Source organism: Sparus aurata, chromosome 5 (genome assembly GCF_900880675.1).
Source record: "Sparus aurata chromosome 5, fSpaAur1.1, whole genome shotgun sequence".
In the NCBI taxonomy this organism is placed as follows: Eukaryota; Metazoa; Chordata; class Actinopteri; order Spariformes; family Sparidae; genus Sparus; species Sparus aurata.
The window spans coordinates 9,508,534-9,529,904 of record NC_044191.1 but is presented as its reverse complement, the minus strand read 5'-3'; the positions used below and the strand labels follow the sequence as shown (position 1 = coordinate 9,529,904).

The 21,371-nt window shown below is 43.3% G+C and overlaps 1 protein-coding gene across 3 annotated transcripts in view; it reads right to left on the bottom strand.

The window, feature by feature from the left end:
* The window catches only part of LOC115581881 (tetratricopeptide repeat protein 28), a 208,250-nt gene that overhangs the window by 32,285 nt on the left and 154,594 nt on the right, over positions 1 to 21,371 (bottom strand). For all 3 annotated transcript variants that reach the window (XM_030417377.1, XM_030417378.1, XM_030417379.1), the window contains one exon: positions 7,443 to 7,950. In XM_030417377.1, coding sequence (XP_030273237.1) covers positions 7,443 to 7,950 — 508 coding nt within the window. The remainder of the gene's footprint in view (positions 1 to 7,442; positions 7,951 to 21,371) is intronic.

Here is a 21,371-nt window from a genome sequence, read left to right as displayed (position 1 = left end):
TTCAGTTTTAATGTATTTGAAGGGACTTAGCGATTTTCTTAATTTTGCCTCATTGCATGCTGCCTTCCCAACATCACAAGACTGATTTCAACATCATCATCAGTGCATATCACATACAACAGATGTGGGGAGAAAAGGTGTGTTTGTGTCTCGTATCTGCAGAGACACTGCAGCCCTTTGCCTAGATTCTCTTAATTTATCAGTTTGTTGCTGCTCGGGACGCTTTACCAACCCAGTATGTGGGTATTTGATGTTCTGGGAATGAGACTCAACTATCAGCTATCTTTGTGGTGCTTTATGAACAGCTAGGACAAATCCTACGTATTCTATCTTTTAAGTTTGATAGTCTTACATTAATATGATGTGAGGTTCAGTGAGCTTTGTACATAAATGTCCTTCGGAGGGAAACTTTTGACTTTTAAACTTTGAATACATTTCAGAGCCTGTGCTTTTACTTGAGTAAAGAAGTTGAATCACTTCCTTTTTTTAGGTATCTGTACTTATTCTAACACATGTATTAATTCTCTGTATAACAGCCCTAGTGTTGTGGGCGTGTTTGTGTGTTTCCACTCAGGTGTCACCCTCGTTCTCCCCCTGCTCCTTGTCTGTGCGTGGAGGTCCACACCTGATCCTATTTTGCCACTTAGGCCGGGTGATATAAAGAGCAGCTGGTGCCAGTGGGCTGGGCAGCTGTGGTGTGCAGGAGCCAGAGTGACTGAGCTACAGACTGCACGTTTTCTTTTGGAGACTAGTCTTCCTTTTTGATCAGTGTTACCTTTTTTGTCAATAAACTATTTTCTTGATGAACAACTTATCCTTTCTTTTCCCTCTTTTACGCTCGGTTTTATTTTACTATGTTACACCCCCCTCCTCCCCTTGCCTTGCGGGAAGGTAACACTCAATGCCCTTGACCAAGACACTGGCTTCAAACTGGATTTGGTCACCACTATGATGGCTACTTACTGCTCCCTCAGGGATACCGTACAAGTTTCACTACATTGTACAATGTATGTGATAAATAAAGAATCATCTTCATTATGAATCTGATTCTTGTAATACGCAAAGTGAGAAGATCCGCAGCATCCAAACTTTTTTGACATCAACTTTGTAGATGCTCTATAAAAATATAGAGCATCCCCCACATAGTACTGAAAAGTATAAATAGCACATGAAAATAAACTAGACGGGCAGAATTTTAGTCACTATCAGCACAGCCAAAGAGAAAAATCAGATTGAAAAGGGTACATATCAAGTACAGTATGGTAAAGGATGACTTTATCACAATATGGAGGATTAACTTCATACAGAATTCTATTCTAAATATGTTTACGAGGACTGAATCCTTTGTAGTATGCATAGTGTCCTAAACTATCTGTCTGAGTTGTACAATATATACTACAATAGTGTATGTTATGATCTGTGGGGGGAAGTAGTGAGCTGAGGCAGACACTAGACCCTGCTGGGGTCTGCAGGAGTAGAGAAGGGGCGGAGCTGAGGGTCAGGGCTTAAGGTACCAAATCCTCACTTGCAGACACAGACGTCTCGTATCCTCTCACAGACAGAGAAATAGGAAGGTGGGAGATAAAAAAGGACAGGGTATGGACAGATGCATGCATCCTGAGTGGGTGGTATGTCACCAGTAACACACAGACAGACTGTTGTACTCATCCTACTACAGCATCAGCTGAGCTCCTGCTGACCCTCAACCCCCCTCAGCACACCGATCCAACTGTCGCTGTACTGTCCACAAGCATGACATCGGATTTCTCCTACTTCTCCAATAATGTTCAGTCTCTACTCGCCTCGTTTTGCACTGCACAATCGCCTCTCCGTTTAGGACTAGATCACATTTCATGCTGAATTTGCAGACGTGCTGAAAAAAAAAGCTCACTGTTCCCGAATGCAAAAGAATGCCACAGCGCTTTTGTTTCGTTTAATAGCCCCACAGTGAGTAGAATAATAGCTGCATACAGCGAGCTAAACTTTAGCGTAAGCACAAACACTAGGAGTGTGTTTTGCAGGGCCTCTAGTCCAGTTTTTGGCATGGTCCTGTGTGGGAGATTGAAGGAGGCCTTGCAGGGGGAGGCAAGGAGCGTCTGCTGCTCTTCCAACAAACAAAAATTTGGGGTCAAGCTGCAAAGATCAGATACTGTATTTAGCAAAGATCTCTCCAAGAGAGTAACATAAGACTGGCATCCTTAAAATCCCAACCCTACTTCACCCTTTTCTTGACCTATTTTTCACATTGACGCCTCTTTCCCTTCGCAGACCTGTTGATTTTTACTCAGGGTGTTTACCCGATCATTAATGACGAGTTGAAGATGTCACCAAACACAGATAAATGCACTTTTCACGTTATTTGTCAGGCTCTTTCCCTGTCTTTCTCCTTACAGCTTTCTTTCATTCATCCTGTCTAGGCCATTAGGCTCGCTAAATTCCTCTGTAAATTCAGCACTCTGCTGCTCGCCTTCTTGGTCAGACTAATAATATATCTACAATCACTGCTGTTTCCAAAGGCTTAGGTACAAAACTGAATAATCTCTATGCTCCGGTGCCCCAGGCAAGTCTGGTCCCTGTCTGTTTGTTCCTACTGAAATCAGTTTTGAAAAGGTAGAGGATTCATATTCGCACAAACATTGTTGCTGTCATTATGATTATAATAATCATGACAGAGATACACTCGTGGTAGAACCATGTTAAGTAGGGACACGCATCTCATCTACTTATCATTTGTATGCAATTCACTTAATAGGCTCAGCTGACATATTTCCTTTCACGATTAGATGCTAAGAGCTCACAGTCTCAGGGTCAGTGTTACTACACTTGAACACGGCTGCCAACAAACACAGCCTGTTAAAACTACAAATCACAACACTTAATCTGCTGGTGTGACATTGTTCCTGTCAGACATGTTACAAAACCTGGTAATCAGATGTCTCGACAAAACAGATTTCCATAACTGATTTTGTGGAATGCAGATTGCAGCGCTCATTCTCACATGACCCTTAAATGGGAAAAAGCTGTGAAAGGGTTTTAGCAAGGTCTGAAACTCATTCAATACAGAAGTCCCATCCCGTATTTTCAGATAGCACTGATGAGGTTTGATTACAGAGCGTCCCCACGCTCATTGTCTGATTCTGTGTTGTTTTGTGAACTCCTCTGCCTGTTGTTTTCCTCTTTCCGTTGCTTTGTTTTCGCGAGCATCAGCAGAAAGCATTCCCTGAGGGTGCTGGATGAAAAGAAATGAAGAAGAAAAAAAAACAAAAAAGCTTAATTAGGATTGTTACCTCCAGCCTTTCTATCTGACGGGGGGGCCGACATTCAAGTGACTCCTTCAAGACATATGGTCAGATGAGGAGGTGCGAGTTGAGGAACAGCTAGCGCAACAAAGGCCGAGCTGAAACACAAACGCTAACAGACAAACTTATTCAAAGTCTCTTTGAAGTGGAATGCAAGAGGAAAATAATACAATTTAGATTCTGTTTCATGAATACCAGAAAATGTGAACTACATGGGAACCCACCACTTCAGTCCTCTCCCAGATATTAAATATTGCTGACTAGAGGGTGAGTTAGCCAATTAATGAATAATAAATGGGGCTGGAATGCAACATTTTCATATCCTTTATAGGTCAGAGTGTGCTGAGCCAGGGCTGCTGGTACCGCTGGGCATCATGGGTTTGATATTAAAGCATGGTGATCTCTATACAACGGTACCTCAGAGCCATGTCAGCTGCTGCTCCACCCACACTACACGCAACATTAACGACGAGCTGAGAGGGCATAATAAAAGTTTGCGCCTTCCCGCTTCTGCAACTTCTCCTTCTCTCGCGCGCAGTGTTGTTTTGCTTTTATCGCAGCTCGTTAATCTTCACTCCATCATCCTTCCCCTTTTTGTGCACGGCGTAATGGCAGCATTTTTTGAAGTCTCAAACAACATCCTGTTAGTTTTAGCCCGTATCTTCTTGTGCTGAGGAGGTTTGTGGGCGCTGATGACAGAAAAACAACACACGCCCCACTGCCGCAAACAAAAAGAACAACAACAACAACAACAACAACAATGGGCCAATTACAGACTGATGCTCCACAACCTCCACTTCATTCTCTGTTATCTTCATTATTCAGCTCCTCTTGAATCAGCTATTAAAGGTAATTAAGCGATTCATCAAGTCAGTTTCAATTACTGGGAGCTTGACAGCTGCAGATTACAATCAGTGGGGGTGAGGAGGAGAGAGACGGAGAGAGTGAGAGAGGGAGGCGTCAAAAACTGGAAAATGAGGAGAGAACGAAAATAGCAACCGATCAGGCGACACTGACACGGGCGGGAAGCTTCCCTGGGTGTCAAGAGGTTCTGCAACCACATGATTCCCCGGCTTGTCCGGGACGTCTGCATGGAGCAACAGGCTTCATCTGCCACCACCCACTCATTTAGCTTCTGTGCTGTCACCAGCTGGAGGGCTTTGACACTGCGTCTACACTATCATTACTCTGTCAAGGACCGGAATAACTGTAATGTTGCAACTAATAACGAATAAGAATCGGTGCCATCGTAAAGGCCATCATACTATGGGTGGGAATACATTTGCAGCCTGACATGTATTGCCCACTCGTAATACGGCTCACATGTACTGTAGCAGGATCATAAAAATGTTCTCACCAGTGCCTTTAATTTATGACAACCAGTTACCAGCTCACTTTTAAAATCAGGTGTGTGTTGGCGCTAAGAGCCTCCCAAGATGTGCGACCATTAGGCCGGTCAAAGGACGACTTCAATTTATGTTTGGCTGATTAACCCCACTCTCCGCTTGCTCACTTTTATACATTAGGTTAAAGAATAATTCATCTGGGGGGGAACTATTATGCCTCATAGTTGTCCATTAGAGTCAGGTTTACTACTGTCTTGATGGCTATCATAAGTCACCCAGCGCAGATCGTAATTGCTGGACTAAATACAGGAAAATTGGCCATAACATGTATCTCATGGGGTACTGAATATCCAAAGGGACACCTTTATCCCCAAGGCTCCTTTCATCATTATGTTCACAGGCTCTGCAAGGTTACCTCACTAATAATTTCATTCTAGCAGGATGTGGATGTAAAATATTGGATTGTAAAGGGGATAATAATTACACTATACGTTTCAATCAAAACAGCTGATCATATGCTTAATTTTCCCCATCTCGTTTTAATTTATCTCCGCACCACTTTTCATTTCATGATGTTAAGAGCAGTGTAGATTAAAGAGATTTCCCATGAAAATGTATATATTTTTTACAGCGTGTATTTAGACCCTGACAGTGTACATTATATGTTGGCATTCTATCACACAGAACTTCTGGGCTCGTGAACTAAAGTTGGCTCCAACATGTTACATCTTACTCCCTGGCTCCCATGCAGAAACCAATGTACTCCATTACCTGGTGCTTACATAATCTACTGCCCGCCTTTCACTGCAGAACATAATGCAACCAGAAAGGGCAACTCTGTCAATCTTACAGGTTAAAGTCCCTGGGACGTGTTACCACCTTTTGTGGCTACAGAAGAAGCGGCACACAATCTGATAAACTGACTGCCTCCAGTGATGTCACTCAGTGGCGAAGTTGCATTGTGGGTAATGTTGGCACCAGGTTTTAAAAAGGGAGAAGTGAGTGGTGGTATCTCTCTTCCGCTGTACGGATTTTGGTCATTTGTTTTAAACCTGTCCATCATGAGACCAACAGTGTCATAGGAGAGTAATGCTAGACCGCGGAACTTGCTTTTCCCACAATGCAATAGACCCACTGAGTGAAATCACTGGAGGTAATTCATCAGATTAAATGCAGCTTCTTCTGGAGCCACAAAAGGGTTTATACAATTTTTTTCTCATATGCAGTAGTACTTTCTAAGAGCTGTAAACCTCTTTTAATACATACAATTGTTGAAGTTGCCCTTTAATTATTGTATCTTTAACAACTTTACATACAACTAAAAATAAATTAAAGTAATATATTTCTGGCCATTGCAAATAAGTTACAAATTCAGGTCTTACTAACTATAAAAATGTTTTGAAAACAACAATAATCAAAGAGCTCATTTGCATGAAGACAAACAAAGGAATGTAGCTAGAAGCACAGTGGAAACACTAGCAGGAAGCTCTCATACTGTATCCCCAAGACAAAAAATGAGCGCCTAGGACACCTTTGTTTCTTTTTATCTCCGTTTCAGTGGGCTAGGTCAAATGTAGCTCAAAAATGGAGAAAAAAAAAAAACATTCATAAATTCCCATGTTGAAGCAAACAATACAAGCAAACTTACCTATGTCCAGTCTGCAACATTTCATTCTATCTAACAACCAGGTGCTTCCTTATCTCTAAGGATGTGCTAACACAGATTTATCACACAGTTTGTGCTGCTGGACACTGACCTTTACTAACTGAAAGGGTCAAGGAGTCTCAAAGGAAGACATTCATCCACCTTGCAGTGCACGTGATGTGTGTGGATCTGAGACGATGACATGATACTTGGAACAAGACTTGCAGTATTTTAGGGATCCTACTCATCCGTTCTGAGGAGAGCACCACCGACAAAGTCAGTTGTGTGTCCCTGGGAGATTCACTCCAGTGATCAATACCCATGCTCATCATCATATTCATACTTTAGAGATAACAGTGTTGAGTGATTTAGCTCCACTAGCACCCTAAGGCCATGTTCAGACCAACTACAGAGAGTTTTAGTCAACAAAACACTGTTGAACCTTACTCTTGCCCCAAAACAACGTACATCCAACTAATTCATGCAAGTACAAATTGCTTGTGGATTGCTTTCTATAAGGAGGATAAAATTACTGTTGTTATATTAAAGATGCACTATGTAAGAACTGTCTTGCAAAGCACGTTTAGCATGCTAACCACCTAGCCTGATCCAGATACAAAGCTCCTGTGCTAGCGGAGTGAACGCAAACACTCCTTTGGTGCTCCTTGCTTCCAGTCCAGACACCTAGCTGTGTGGTTAACTCAGCTAACTGGCTAAAAGGAGCTTAGCTGGCAGCAGTTAGCTGTTACTCTGGTGATATGCTGCCCCTCATTTGTTTTGAGTATGAATTGAACAGGTGGTCAAGTCTTATATATTGCACTTGTCTGTAGAAATTATTGATGTATTACTCCAACTGGACTTCCTTGATTTCAATCACCTGACTGGCTACTGAATCAACACACCCAACACAGAAATACCTTCAGTCTTGCTAAATATCTTTGGTCTTGCTAATCAAAATCACCTGATGACATGTAAAACATATAATGGATTTTAGAAACTATGACTGTTTATGATTTGCTCAACTTTAAGACAAGGATAGTGATATTATTCCGTATACTGTACGTTGAATGTTTGACATAGGGATCAAATGGTCTACCATGAGCATATGAAAAACTTTGGTGTTCATGCTATTTTCCTATTTTGCATACATACCCAGATTGGAGGAGGCCCTTCCTTCTGCCGCTCTGTCTTTCAGACCCTCAGCTATAGACAGCTGCTGTTCATGGTACTGCTTGGCCCTCTCCAAGTCCTGCATGCAGCGAGCAGCATGTCCCAGTCCTGCGTAGGCTCTCATCTCAATGGACTTTTCATCCAGTTCCTGGGCGAGCTCCAGAACGTGAGTATGGTAGGACATGGCCTTGTCAAAGTTACGGTGGTAGTGGTAAGCACTGCCCAGGTTGCTATAGGCCCGGGCTTCCTCTCTCTTATTTTCCAGGGCCTTTGCAATGCCCAGGTGCTGCTCATGGCATTGGACAGCATTTTCAAAGTCTCCCATGGCGATGTAGACGGCTCCCATGTTTCCAAGCTCGCGAGCCTCAGACAGCTGATCCTTGGACTGCTTGGCCAGCAGGACACACTGCTTGTGGCTTGCCAGGGCGTTTGGATAGTCCCCTATGGCTGTATATACATGGCCCAAGCTGCTCAGTGCCATTGAAGCAGCCTATGGATAGAGAGACAGAAAGAAAGCATATAAGGAAAACAGAAAAGGTAATAAAAAATTCTCAAATAGCTCCATTAATTATACCCACATTCCATCAACTGTGAGTCATTTTGTTGCCTTTACATCACAGATTTCCCACCCATACTTAAACGTCGCTTTAGCCAGAAGTACTACACATGAAAAGGAATGAAAGGAAGAAAAAAATCTGAATTCCCAAATCTCTGAGGAGGCTTACTGCTCAGAGACCGAACAACAAACACAACCTGATTTGATTTCATCCTTGCAAAGTAACGAGGGGGGTAAAGCGTGATGCAGATCAGCGCAGCAGCAGGCTTGTTTTAAAGCCGTCAGTTTGCCCACTGCAATCACGCTTCATGGCGTGCCGCCGCCAACGGAACAAAGACACTGCTAATCAGGGGGGAGAGGAGAGGGTTTTAGCTTCACACCAGAGCGGCGGGGGGCCGACAGGCTCTCTGACTGAATGCTGGCAAGACCTCTCACTCTAAAATCAGCGAGGACAATATTCTGTATATTTTCATCCACTCCATCATCCATTTTCTCAAGCAGTGTCCACCTGTGAAAATAAAACTACAACGAATGAGGTGTAGCAGTAAAATGGCAAAGTTTCACAAAATGCAGTCTTGACCTCTTATGTGACACATTCACTGCAGGCTTATTAACTGTTTATACAGAGGGTAAACAGCTGGGAATTGGGGTCAGCTGTCTTTGTGTGAACAGATGTTCAATTAATCATGCAGGGCCAGCTAATAAAGCATCTCCTTCCTGAGGTCCCACTCTGCATCCTCCAGTCAGGAAGGGGGTTGGATGGAGGCCAGCCGAGAGGACAGGCACTCTGACAGTGAAGGCCGCACTGCTGCCCATCTTGGCTATCCTGGAGCTGCAGCAACAGGAATGACCTCGGTCATCTTGAGGGCATTAAGAGCCAGACAAGTGGAAAGTCAAAAGTCAGCCACAGCAAAGGACAAACTACTCAATGTAGTGTCAGCTGTTTATGAAAGCAGTTTTCATATCTCTATGTTTCAAAACTGGCCACTTTATATCACAAAAATAATTCCACAAATTCATCAAGATGTAATTTGAAGAAATGCGCTGCAGAGAGCAGATGATGCTTTTTCTTTGCTCCAGCGCAATATAATAAAAAATCAATGCAACCGACGACTTCTAAAGATGTTTATAAAGACACATTTCTTTGAATCTTTCATAATTAATTTTTCTAAACACACACATACACCCCACCTACCTATCTTTCCTTCGTTTCACATAGCTGCTGATGCCTGGAACCAATTACCTGCTGACATAAGGACTTCCAGCAGTTTGCTCAAGTTTAAAGACTCGACAAGGCATTATACAGGCCCAGGGAGGCAATTACCCTCCGTCACAACTGTTGCTGTTTCATGTTCCCAGATAGCCTATCTAGGGCTGCTCAATTACATGTGCCTTTTGAAGCTTCGCTCCATCTCTCCGGCTAAAACTTCCACTTTTCTGAGCAGAAAACAGAGAGGGCTCCTCATCTCCGTCTGTCTTCAACCGTGTGCAGTGGGAGACACAAGGAGAGAAAGCGAGATGGGGGAGCGCAATCTTTCTCCAGTTGAGATGAGTTGCTCTTGTGATCAGTGTCCCTCTAAAGTGAGACTGCAACGCTGCATTTTCTACTCAGATGGAAGCCAAGATAGGCAGATAATGAGGAGCCAGCCTTGCCAGTCACAGAGGATGCACTGTGTTTGGCTCAGGGACAGACACAGGGAGCATATCTCCCTCACTTCTGACTGCAGCACTCTCCCAACACTGCTCATTTCGACTCCCCACCAGTGTCGCAAAAAAACAAAAAAAAACCCAACATTCCGTCTGGGAGAGAAATAATTGCCCGAAATACATAATTTCTGCCAAATCGACTTCATTCTAATTTGATTCCATTTCTTTTCTGCACTTATCTATCCTCCCTCCCTGTTCTTACTCACTCTCTCCCCCACTTCTCTCGATCCATCTGCAGAGTCAGATCTGATTGTGTTTACAGAGTCCAGCCCTTCTCCGGATGTGTGCTGATTTGATTAATCCTAACGCTGTGCTTTATAAACTGTTGATAAACCGCTGGCTCTTATCAGCAAACACATTTTGCACCAAGGGTCTCCTAATGAAAGGTAAACTAGTTCTGCCTGGGAGAGACGAGAAAAGGAGAAGGGAAGCAGCAGGGGAGGGCTGAGATGACATGTTAATCAGAAATGCTTGGCTCCAACATTATTTCATTTCTCTCCTCTGACAAGGACAGTGGTTTAAGATTCACGGCTGATTCTCGTCTGTCAGCCTCCTTTACTAAGTATGTTTATATTCTGCGGAACATTAGAGAAATGGCTGCTTTCATAGCAAATGCTGGAGGTAATGCATTGTACTTAACATAATTAGCCCCTTATGTCATGCAGCAGAGGGCTCGCTGCTATTCAAGATCTGTGACTCTGAGCTCCTGGTGTTTTTTTTTTATTTCGTACCCTGGAACAGCAGAGTCTATCCCACCACTTCACTGCCGTGTGGAGCTATGTGGTTATGCCTCGCCTTGCAGCTGTGTGACTATGCCTTTGAAAATCAAAAGCCTTATTTCACTTTGGATCTGCGAGCTCTGATACACTCAAAACAACCAAGGCTATCATCACAGAGTTTATGGGACAAGCCTGGTTGTCATGGAGACGTAAATGGTGGGATTCAGGCCGGGCAGGCCTCGTACAAGAGGCTACCACTACTACGCTCATAAACACAGGCGTGGAATCTACTTCTGAGTGGACAGAAATAAGCAAAGACATGACAAGTGTACAAACAAGCATCCAGTGCTCTGCTTTCCACGGAGAAAGATAAAAAACAGATTCCAGAGAAGTTGTGATGTTTTTTTATACAATATTTTTATTTTTTATGGCATAGACACCTTTATTAAGCAGCAGACAGATAGGAAATATGGGAGAGAGAGAGGGGGATGTGACATGCAGGAAAGGACCTCCGGCCGGAATCGAACCGGGGTCGGCTGCTTTATATGGCATGCTCTCCAACCACTCGACCACCTGCGCACCTTTTTTTTTTTTTTTAACAATATTAATAAAACTAGAGCAAGCCAAGGCCCAGCAGTCGCCTTCAATTGAATCAAGCCTAATCCAATATTAGACAGATCTTGTGATTTTTATTAGAACCTTCATCAAATTGTACTTGCTTATATATACCAGCCACAGAAATACACTGTTGTTTTCCATGCATCATTCCTTAAGAAATTAACCAACCAATCAACCAACGAAACCAACCATGGACACAGGCAAAAACACAACCTACTTTGTATATATTCAATTAAGAGACGAGACAGCATATTCAATATTTTACCACATCATCCTCGTTGATTATTGTTAATATCTGCTTAATACAAATCTGATGTCAGCAACTTGGTTCAAACAAGTTGCAACAGGGGCAACGAAAGACTGGGAAAGTTGTGGAATTCTCCACAAACACCTGTTTGGAACATTCCACGGATAAACAGGTTGTTTGTTAACTGGTGATAACGTCATGATTACGTCTGAAAGGGACATCCTCGAAGCGCACAGCTGCTCACAAGCAAGGATGTGGCTTTGTGAAACACATGACTGTAAAAAGGATATAACTAAATGGGCTCAGGAACATTCTTCAGAACACACTGATCTTCACACAGAAGCTGAGTTGAGATCATTTGAAAAAAAGGGTGAGAAAGGAAGAAGGAGACAGAAAAAGTGAGCGTGAGAGGGAGAGGGACAGGTAGCCTTGGGAGGTGTAAGGTGTTAAAGAGCCCACAGTTTGCCCTCTGTCCAAATGCCATGTCCTGCAGGAGGGCAGGCCAGTCTCTACTTCAGCAAAGTGCCGTTAATGGGATTATACAGGAGAGGAGCGGAGTCACTCTCTTGACAAGAGGGGATGGAGAACATGTTAGATTCCATTACCACAGAGGTGAGAACAGCCCTTTTGTTTCACTGCACCAACACAGATGTGAGGTTATCAGTCAGGAAAAAAGCATTGGTGGCATGAATGTAAAAACATGCACCAACTTCAATTTTGTGGGATAAAGAAATGCATGATGCTACATTTCTTGGTAATACATTAATTCCCATAGATACAAACACTCACATTAAAATTCACAGCATAATTCCATATGGTTCTAATACTATGTGATTATAGAAGTACAGCAAAGCAAACCTAAAGTATTTAAGTTAATTGTTTAGTCAATAAAATGTCAGAAAGTTACAAATGTTTTCTCTTATGCTGTTGCTTTTCCTGTAGCACTTTGAGATTTGTTTAAATGAAAAGTGCATTACAAATTAAACGTATTATTATTATTATTATTATTATCATTATAAAAAATGTCCATGTCAACTTTCAAGAGCCCTAGGTTGCATCTTTTAAAAGCCTTTCTGACCAATTCAAAGTAGTACAACACAGAGAAAAGCAGCAAATCTCCATTTTAATAAGCTGGAACAAGCACATGTTTGTCAATGCTTCCCCAAAATTGGCTAAAACAGTTAATCAAACACTCAATCCGTTATCCAAATTGTTTTTCTGTCGATTGACTTATTCATTAATCAACTGTTTCAGCACTAATAACCAGCTAAATTGACATCATATGATCCGTGTGTCCACAACCTACACAGTGTGTATCGAGTGCACTCTGCTATTTAATGCCAATGTTGAACATCAAACAAACAAAAAACAAGCCACTGTGATACCAATCACTTCAAAAAGATGACTCATATGTCTGAAATTCCTTGAGCCCTCTGCACAAGCACTACACACACATGCATGCATCATCAATGTATTCCATGACACGCGCACAAACACACCCTCTCTCACACACGCGCGCACACACGCACACACACACAAACAGCTGTCTAATTAAAAGGCAGTGTGGAGGGAAGGTGAGGAGGACCATGCACCAGTGTTTCCCTTAACGAGCTGGGCTCAGGCAGCAACAGGAGCTGGCTGGCAGGGAACAGAACCACACACTGGAGGGAGCGGGGCGTGGGGGAGAGCACCGTGGGAGGAGGGGGGACAGATAAAAGGCAACGGGAGAGATTGTGTTTGAAGGATGAGAGAAGAGAATGCTGGAGACATCCCCAGGGCGAGGATGTCTTTAGATCTGAATCCACCTGCAGCGCTGCATTTTGACAAAAAAGGAAACATCTCAACTGTAATAAACTGAGAAACGGAACAGACCAGTCAGCCCTCAAAGAAGCTTGAAAGGTGCTTTCTGGAGGTGCATGATCTTGTTTGTGTGAGCATGTGAAAAAAAAACATGTATGTGCATGTGTGCGTAAATTAGAGAGAAAAGGGGGGAGGATAGGGGAGGCATGCTGGTGATGTCAGTGTAGATGCTGGGGGCGGGGGTGCATATGATGAAATATTCAGCCCGTTTTATGGGTGTATACTCCATTCTCTGTCCTCACTCGGTGTTTGCACACAGATATGGATCCTATGGGAGCCACCATTAGATCAGCCAAATGACTGCCTCTCTGCCATATCAAAACCTTCTGCTTTTTTAAGCAGGCAAATTCAGTGCTCTGCCAAGCGAAGGCAGGTACAGCTGTGCCTGACTGCTCCCTTTCATACATGGGCACACACGCGCACACACACACACACAAACACTAACACACGGAGAGATTCAGCAGCCCACTGTGGTGGATAAGCCTAGTACAGGCCAAGTTTTGAAATAATATTCACACGTTCTTACTCCAAAATAGTCAAATATGGCAGCATGGTCAGTGGGTTAGCGCTTGTATGTAACTATGCTACACGTAGCATCAAATTTGCACATAGGGGGCTCCAAGGTCAAGTTAGCAATGATATGCAATGTCGGATTAGACTTTTAAAATAAAGCTTTCTGACAAACATTTCACATATTATGTTGTAATGACTTAAACATATTACCACCACTTAAACTATTATCAACATTTTTAAAATGGTATAGGAACAAAGACAACTTGTCAGCAGTCATTCTAAGATTTAATCAAAATATAATCGTAATTGCAATATGGCCAAGAAGATGCAATTTTTTTGGTAAAATGTGTGACAATACAGGGTTATTATGAAGTGGTGTACTGCTGCAGACATGCCCTACAAATCATCAGATGTTCACCAGATGTAAGAAAACATGTCCACCATCATGATGTTAATATTTGTGTAAACTGTAATGCAAAAGTTATTATTTCCACTTATCATGACTTATAGTACAATATCTGTCAATTATTTTTTTTGCGTATTCAGATTTTTTTGACCATATAGTGAGTAAGGTCAAATCTTGTACCTAACCTACATTTTGTCATCCGTGTAAGTTAATTTACCTGCGTAACACACCATTAAAAAAAAACAAAAAAAACTTTCTTGACGATTGGTCACACATGGAGCGCAACCTCCTGTCTCCTGGAATAAAATCCTGTGTATGACCCATCCAACCCCCAATCACTGCCTCCCCCTTTCCTTGCTCTTTATTGTAATGCATTAGAGTGGTGCTTCCAGAAAGGATGCCCGAGGGGCAACTGCGCAGTCACACTTATACCCCTTTTACACTGGATAAACACCCACTACCATCTGGCTTTTGTATTCAGTGAAGGGGTACAATCAGTATCCACTCCTGCACCAAATACTTCTGCAGTAGTCGCGGGTGTTTATCAGCCCCAGCTCCAATTGGTTGCGATGGAATCACAACACCCAGGCGGACATGCTGGTTGCTGCCCATGGACAGGTGCGATGTGATGATGCCCTTTGATGTTAAGGCCGTTGACTTGTTCATACTTTTTCATCCGTCTTCTTTTGAGCAGCACTCAACCATTGTTCAGCCAGTGCAGTTTTAAAGAAAGACTGAAGTATAAGACATTTTAAAAAAGTGCCCTTCTGATAGATGTCTCTTGATCCAACCTGATGCAGTATATGATCTGCTGTTTTCTACTGTTTCCTGTTTTGATGGAGGTGATGATGATGATGATGATGATGATGATGAAGACAGCGGCACACGCAAAAGAAACCTGGCAATGGGAAAGGACTAAGCTACCTCTTTCTAGCTGGTTTACTTGCATCTGAAAAACGTATATTCGAGTGGTTTTGGTGTAAAAATAGAAATTGAAGCTTCGTGCCACTGACCAGGCTGCTTTATGTGATGCGTTAGGAGTGAGAATGGGCTGCATATCCTTGAAGTCATAGAATCACAATTCAAATCAAAACGGGTGCTCTAGGTATACCTTTTCTTGGTAGCCCTATTCATGGAAAGGCTGTTTATTTTTTCAGAAGCAAACAACCACAGATATCATTTGTCCAATCATTCATCACAGTTAATCTAATCCATTAACGGTGATGAGATACCAGTGGAGCCTCTTGTTTCTCTCCAACCTGTTTGACCTCCAGGCATGTAGATAAATGACGCCAGAGGGCCTGTAGGCTTGATAATTCCTTTAGCCTTCACAGGACACGTTCACAAAGGATTGATTGTCACTAAAGGTCGAGCAACGGGTAAGGCCACTCGTGACAGCTACTGTGCTGTCTGTTAGACTGTCTGCTGCTCAAACCGTCACACACATACACATCCACACATACTGTCACACCCATGAAGCAGTACACAAAGTGAACTAGAGATACAGACAAGCAGCAGTGCAGGAAATGCTTTTTCTAATAAAAAGGGTAGGCAGTCAGGCAAACGGTGGATCACTTATGGCTACTCCAGAGACCCAGTATAGATTCTCTCACACATCCTTACACAGAGACTAAAAGTAATACACAAATATACCAAATATATCCCAGAGCTTTGTGGTTGTTGTCTTTGTGTGTGTACTTCTGTGTGTGGCCACGTTTTTTTCATTTATTTGTGCATTTACACTAGGGCATCTCTGCTCCTGTATGTGCTTGTGTGTTTGTTTGAGGCTATATTGTGCGACTCGGTGGCAAGCAGGCAGCTGAGAGGAAGAAGCACAAGAGGCAATGAATAAAATTGGATCTGACAGTCTCCATTGGTGTTGGTGGAAAATTTGACTGTTCCCTTCAAGTGGTGTGGGGGTTTGATATTTCAAGCTCCCTCTCTCTGACAATACGCTAGACAAAACAAGGTTTAGAGAAATAGCCAAATGGCAAGTGAGGAAGAAGAGAGGGAGGGTGGCTCGGTAACTGAGCAGCAGCCTGGCTCCACCTTTCCAGCCCCCACAGCCCCTGCCTCAGTCCCCTGTGACGGGATGTCAGCATTGTTCAAATGCAAAAACAGCCCTCCTGCCTTCTGATATAAACACATGAATCTTAAGACTGGTTGAGGAGGAAATTGAAGAGGTGGCACACAGGGGAAGCGGGGGCACTGTGAATGAATCTTAATGTACTCTAAATCAGAGCAAAGCCTTGAAGGGCTGCACGGGGCTGCTGTTTATTTCTGTACTAAAGTCAAATCTCCACGGGCATAGCTGTGTGATGCCTGCTGGTGCAGGGAATCAATTCTTAAGAGACCTTGTGGTGACAGAAGGGGAAATCACAGTGGTGTTTGAAAGACATTCCAGGAGGGGTTTGAGGTAAACATTAAGGTCTGCCATTTTGCTTGGCCTCAAGCAACAGTGGGACAAAGCAGAGAGAGAGACGCATGATGCTGTGAAGAGTGGATAACTGTTTCTTTAAACACTAATAGGGGTTAGGTTCCGTTAAAGTGACACTGTTGAATGTGATCAGAAATAACTGTGCTGCTCAAAATGGCCTGTTGGCAGCAGAAATCTTTTGAGCCACAGAAAAATACAGAGTCTATGCAGGTGCGAAAAGTTGCAAAAACGATTCTTCCTAGGTTAAATGGAAAATTGTCTACTTGTACATCAAGCCCACATTTAAGGAGTCATACGCTCTTTTATCAAAACAGACTGATTAAAGTGTTTTCTTCCTTGTCTGAAAATATTCAGCTGCACAACATATCAATATGTAAATGAATTATATGAAATAGTGAGACTCTTGACAATGAACCCGATTCTTATGACACTGTCCAAAGGTTAATATGAGTACAAGGCTCAGGTCTTCTTCAGAAGTCTAGACAGACTAGTCTCTCCCTCCGTGCTGCTAGAGAACTTCTGAACGACCAGGGCGGGGAAGTGCAGAGAGTGTTAGAGAAGAAAGATGCAAACACTGGCACGGCTTTTAGAAAAGAGATGGGTTATGCACTCTAACGCAACATCAAACGATATCAATATAAACAGTATTGCCTCTTCTCATCTTTTTTGAAAATACATCAATCTTCGGTTAAAAAACGTTGATATACCGCCAAGCCCTAGGATAAGCAACACAGAAGAGACTCTCAAAATGTTTAAAAAAGGTTATATCTAAAATAGATTAAACGGGAAGCAACATCTGATAATATGCCATTTTCAAAGTCTATCTATTATAAGGTAATTTGCAGTTGTTATGGCTTCCCGCTGGATCTGAGGACACAGTGCCAAATATAGCATAGCTCGCAGGCCCCCACTTGCATCTGAGAGCATTCAGCAGGAAGCCAGGCAATCCAAGGACGCAGGAGTCCAGGGTTATTCAAGGGCGTTTTGGAGGCCCAGGGATGGGAGGCGCTGTCCCTGTCAGCCCACACAGCTGGACAAATCAGGCTTGACATATAGAACTACATGGTCCATCCCTTTTTAGTGGTACACAAAAAGAGGGGGCAAGGAGAGGAGAGGAGAGGAGAGGAGAGAGGAGAGATAAAAGAACACAGGTTAAGGACTGAGGACCCAGATCAATAGGAGCTGACCAGAGCTGTTGCCTGGAGCAGCCTTACACAATGAAAGAAATGAAGAGTGACAACCAAATGTCCAGACTCTCAGCACCTGACCGTACTCTCTGAGAGGGGAGACAGAGCTTCTGTGCCCCACTCCTCTAATCCATCTGCAGCAGCAGGTAACTCATGCCTAATGGGTTTAGACCAAATCAGATTTCTGTGAAATAGAAGGATGCTTGGCTGCTTTCAATTTCTTTGTTTTAAAGTGTGTTATCCTTTGTGATATGTTAAGGTGAGGCTCACGAAATGAATGTGAATATAAAGCAGATCAATGTGAAAAGGAGCTACACTAAACCATCTGGAAAGGTGATGCTAGAAACTGCTTGGAAAAGGGTTGCCACCTCAAAAAAATACTTGGCAGGTGATTGGACAAATCATCCGTCTAACGTGAGACCAAAAAGATCAACAGTAGCATAATGCTTCCTGTTGAGCCAGTTAGTAAATCAAAGTCATGTAATCTCTGCTCTCCTACACATCAAATATACTCTCCAGTTCTGATATAACAAATGCCAGGAGCATCTACATTACATCCTGTGTTGTTTCAAACAAAAATATGCTTCTCTCGATGGTCGTCATATCTATACCAATCCCGTAGCCACCAGTAGTTCCTCAAATGTTGGTTGAGCCACTGTGTTCACCCAGAGGCGCATAGCTTGAACACTGTTGCAGATGGCTTGATTACCATAAGCAAATTATTTACACAGCGTCTGTATAGAAATTGATCTGCCCTAAACTTTTTGCCTTTTTCTTACTGGTTGATCACTGTAACCAAGATCACTATAAGCAGTTTCCACTGAATTAACAACAAGTCATGTCACTGTGTGTGGAAGGAGTGAATTGCAAAGAGCCAAAGCTTACTAGCTGGTTGTAGCTCACTGTTGTGTTTTAACTCACTGTACAGTGCATGCCCAGAGGGAACAAAAAAGTTGTTGACAAGATGCTGAAGATAATGGAACATCTAGTAGTTGAGATGCCACATTTTTTTTTCTCAGGAGTTGGTGGTGACCACAACAGAGCCAAAAGGAGAGCGAATCCTGGACCTGAATTTCCCAGGTAGCCAGACGCATGACTCCAAATGAATGCTATTTTATTCTGTGTCTAGGACAGGGACTATAGGGAACAGTTTGCAAACACATGCGTCTGATGTTTTGTTTTCAGCCTCTTCCTGAGTCCCCCAGTGGCCCAGAGAACTAGTTTCACTTTTGAGCTGAGCAGCCAATCTTATTAATATATTACTCACTACTGAAAGCTGATCAAATAAGGAACAGAAATGTCAAAATATTTCCCACATGATGAGTAAATTCAAGAGACAGCCCTGCTGACAAATCAAGGTTTACCAAATGTATTGTGTACCCCGAGGGTAGATCCATGTTTAATTCTATTTATCTATAACAAAAAATCAACCAAAATCGAAATAACCTCCCATCTGTCACCTGTAAGTTAAACAGCCTGCTCAATCAAGCCTTCTACTGACTCCAGTCATCATGCTGTGAAGTACTAGCCAAATAAATTTGCAGTGACATGCAGCTGCGAGAGAGACAGAACCTCGTTCTACCTCGAGCCCAGCACACAAACCATTTAAATCCTTTCCTCCCTCTGTGCTTTTCTATCCCAAATGTAATTACAAGCCTGGTGAGGGTGGCTACTGTGGCCTGGGCAGCCTGCAGAACACAGCATCAACACCAGCACTTGGTGGTATCAAAAAACTGGGCTGTCCCTCCAAAGCAGCTCTGCACCTTACTGCTCCATAGACTGTGGCTCCTCCAAGCTACACCAGACTGACCCCATGCTTTCAGCACCACTGGATCCTTTGCTTTAGCCCCAGGCGGACAGAACTGGTCCGACTGATAAAGACTCAAAAGAGGATCTCACTACTGGGCTGTATTATTACATCCATGAACACATTATGCACATATGCGCACATACACACACATGCACAAAAACACACGTGTACACACACTACCTCCCACTGTGACAGAGATTTAGAACCATGTGGATGGTAAGCTCCCTTAGTGCAGCATGATGGAAATCAAATCCCAGGAACATTCCTTTCCATGTCCCATGCAAGACACATCTACCTCCTGGGGGGACTGTGTCCCTGCTCTGAATGTGTGTGTGCGTGACGTGTGTGGTTGTGTAAAGGCAGGAGGATCAAAACCAAAATTTCCTAATTAGTTTCTATAATTCCAATATTTCCCAGGAGAGTACAACAGAGCTCCACTGATGCCGTTCATTTTCAGGTAATATCGAAAACCGAGAACCAGACAGACAGAAAGATAAAGATGATAGCGTATGAGAGATCAAGGGCGGGCGAAGTTGTAGTGTGCGGATGAGACAGGAAGGGACAATCAGGAAATAATCGTTGCTTTTAAGGCTCGTTTTCCGGGTAAAGCTGGGCCACCTGCCAGTGATGCCTCCAGCTGTGAGCGCACGCCGCGGGACTCTGATTGACAGGGAGGGTAAATAGTTGCTAGCAGGGGCCCTGATTGTATCTCTCACCTCTGGCGGAATAGAAGCCACAGTGAAAGGGTGATTGGGTTTTGTTACAGCCCTTCAGCCACAAATTAAGTTGGCATCTCAGCCGAGCCATCGGAGATGTTGCTTAGAGTCGCTGTCTGCCTCTTACAACCGACCCTGTGCCCACAGAAAACACACAAACACACATCTGTCTCTGCTGCTTTACCAAAGGAAAAAAGAGCAACACATCCTAATGGAGTGAAAAGAAATGCTCAAGGAATAAGGAGGCAGAGCTAGAAAGAGACAGAGAGCAGAGAGGCGAATATGTTTACCAAACACTCTGCAGGGACTGTATTGGAATTTGAAGGCCTGATTTTTCTGGAATGCCTGTTGTGTTCAGGTCACGCAATGTAAGAGGGGAGATTTGCCAGCGTAGGAGGAATATTTGGCCCCGCTAAACTCTCCCCACTGAGGACAAGCTGAAGCTAAAAGAAGGTGCTCAAGGTAGGGGGAAACTTTGTATGCTGAGCAAGAGCTGAAGAGTGTCAGCTGACTCAGAGCAGACACATAAGCACAAATCGAATTCTACTCCTAACAGTCAAGCGTGAGAATGATAGGAAAAACACCACTGTGGCTTTGGACAAAGTGGATTTCTGTCTGTGTTGGATTGGCCTCTTCACACGGGAGTGATGGAGCAATCACAGGCCACGTTTTGTGCTGCCATTAAGTGACAGGACGCAGACTTCACAGCCATAACATGTGCCTAACTGCTGCTTAACAGAGGCGAGTGGGCCGGTTCGGAGGACCTGAGAAAAAGGCAGCAAGGAAAGGGGCGGAAATCAGAAAGAAAGAGTGAGAAGGAGGAGGGGGCTGCAAGTACAGCTAAGCCAACACCAACAACTATTACATGACTCATCCCACATCTGCAGCCATGAATGGCTCAGGCCTAAAGTGAGGTGGACTGTAACCAGAGACTAGCAAGAGTCCACTGAGCTGTACAGCCAATGGACAAACAGACTTTTGAGACTAAGTAGTACCCTACACTCTTTACATAACAGAAAGCAAGAGTCAGTACTCAGAAGTTCAAACAAAATGTGATAAAGGTGCTCTTTGCTAGGGAACACAGAAGATCCAAGGCACTCCCCTGGGAAAAGGTTTGAAAGCCATTAGTCAGATG